Source organism: Myotis davidii, unplaced genomic scaffold, assembly GCF_000327345.1.
Source record: "Myotis davidii unplaced genomic scaffold, ASM32734v1 scaffold401, whole genome shotgun sequence".
In the NCBI taxonomy this organism is placed as follows: domain Eukaryota; kingdom Metazoa; phylum Chordata; class Mammalia; order Chiroptera; family Vespertilionidae; genus Myotis; species Myotis davidii.
The window spans coordinates 395,077-396,323 of NW_006291020.1; the positions used below are offsets into that span (position 1 = coordinate 395,077).

The 1,247-nt window shown below is 55.7% G+C and overlaps 1 protein-coding gene across 1 annotated transcript in view; it reads left to right on the forward strand.

The window, feature by feature from the left end:
* The first annotated feature begins 814 nt into the window (after positions 1-814).
* PEX11B (peroxisomal biogenesis factor 11 beta) overlaps positions 815-1,247 on the forward strand; it is an 8,080-nt gene continuing 7,647 nt past the window's right edge. The window contains exons 1-2 of the mRNA XM_006764199.2: positions 815-944; positions 988-1,061. Of these exons, the coding sequence (XP_006764262.1) occupies positions 815-944; positions 988-1,061 (204 nt within the window). The remainder of the gene's footprint in view (positions 945-987; positions 1,062-1,247) is intronic.

Consider the following 1,247-nt stretch of genomic DNA (forward strand, 5'->3'; position numbering starts at 1 on the left):
ATCTACCCCTGCCCCAGGCCCTCACCACTCCACTGTCTGTGTCCAGGGGTTGTGCATATTTGCATACAAGGTCTTTGGTTGATTACCTCCCACCCTCTCCCACCTTTCCTCTGAGGTTCCGCACTCTGTTCCATGCTTCCATGTCTCTGGATCCACTCCGTTCATCAGTCTATTTTGTTGATTAGCTTCTACATATGAGAAAACATGGCACCACAAAGGTTTAGCCAAAACCCCAGCTTCTCTCTTTTCTTAACAGACCCTCCCATATACGTTTCCTCCTGCCCTAGAGTTTCTGCAGCGATCTCCTGAAGCAAGGTGGGAACGGGAGGATACAAATGGGGAAACTAAGTGTAGTTAAAGCTGAAGGAAGGGGCGGAGATAAAAGGGTACTGCTTTTAAGAACAGAGATGCCAATTAGCATGCAATGATCTTAGCGTGCGAATATCAGACTCTGCCCCTGAGGATTGATGGCTGACCAGCACCAACCAACCACATGACTTGACGCTGAAGGCTCACCTTACGTACCCAAATTCCTGTCCAGTCTAGCCCTGAGTCCAGACAAGTGAGTCACCGGGGCAAGGCGAGCAGAAGACAAGTCCATAGGCTGCCCCCAGAAGTGTCCTTACAGTTGAGGGGGTGGCGGTCCAACCCAATGGCCACGGGCAAGAAAGCTGTAGCCTACGTGGCCATTAGCTTCGGGAATGAGTGTCCGTATGCGATGTCCCTGGCCAGCCATTGAGCAGTGATAGCCCAGGTGGCATCTGGAGCATAACCACAAAAGCGACCAGTAAATCTAGAGCTGCTAAGTGGGCAAATGGGCCCGTACCTGACGGGCGGAGCTGACCGGGTGGTGGCCGTGTCCCCGCAGCACCGCCAGGTTCCCTCCAGCGGAAGAAACAAACAGCACAATGGCCACTCGCACTCGGACTTTGGCTGCCGCCGAAGTGGGCAGCTCTGAGCCCTCATCTCACTCCTAATCCGGCCCAGGTCTCCCCTCCGCCGACCCCAAGGGGTGCCTTGCCTGCAGACATGGTGACTCGGAAGGGAAAGGGGTGGGCGAGGTGTGGGTTTGAAGGGTTAACCGGCTGCTGCTGTGCTCTGGCGGCACCGGTCTGGATCCTGTAGGGCCCTGGGATCCGGCGCTGGCTTCTACTTCCATCGATTTACTTAGTCCCGGAGCCCTGGATCGATCGGAGCGTGTGCCTGTCGGGGCTGTTCTGACCCTAACTCAGCCGCAGTTGGAGCGC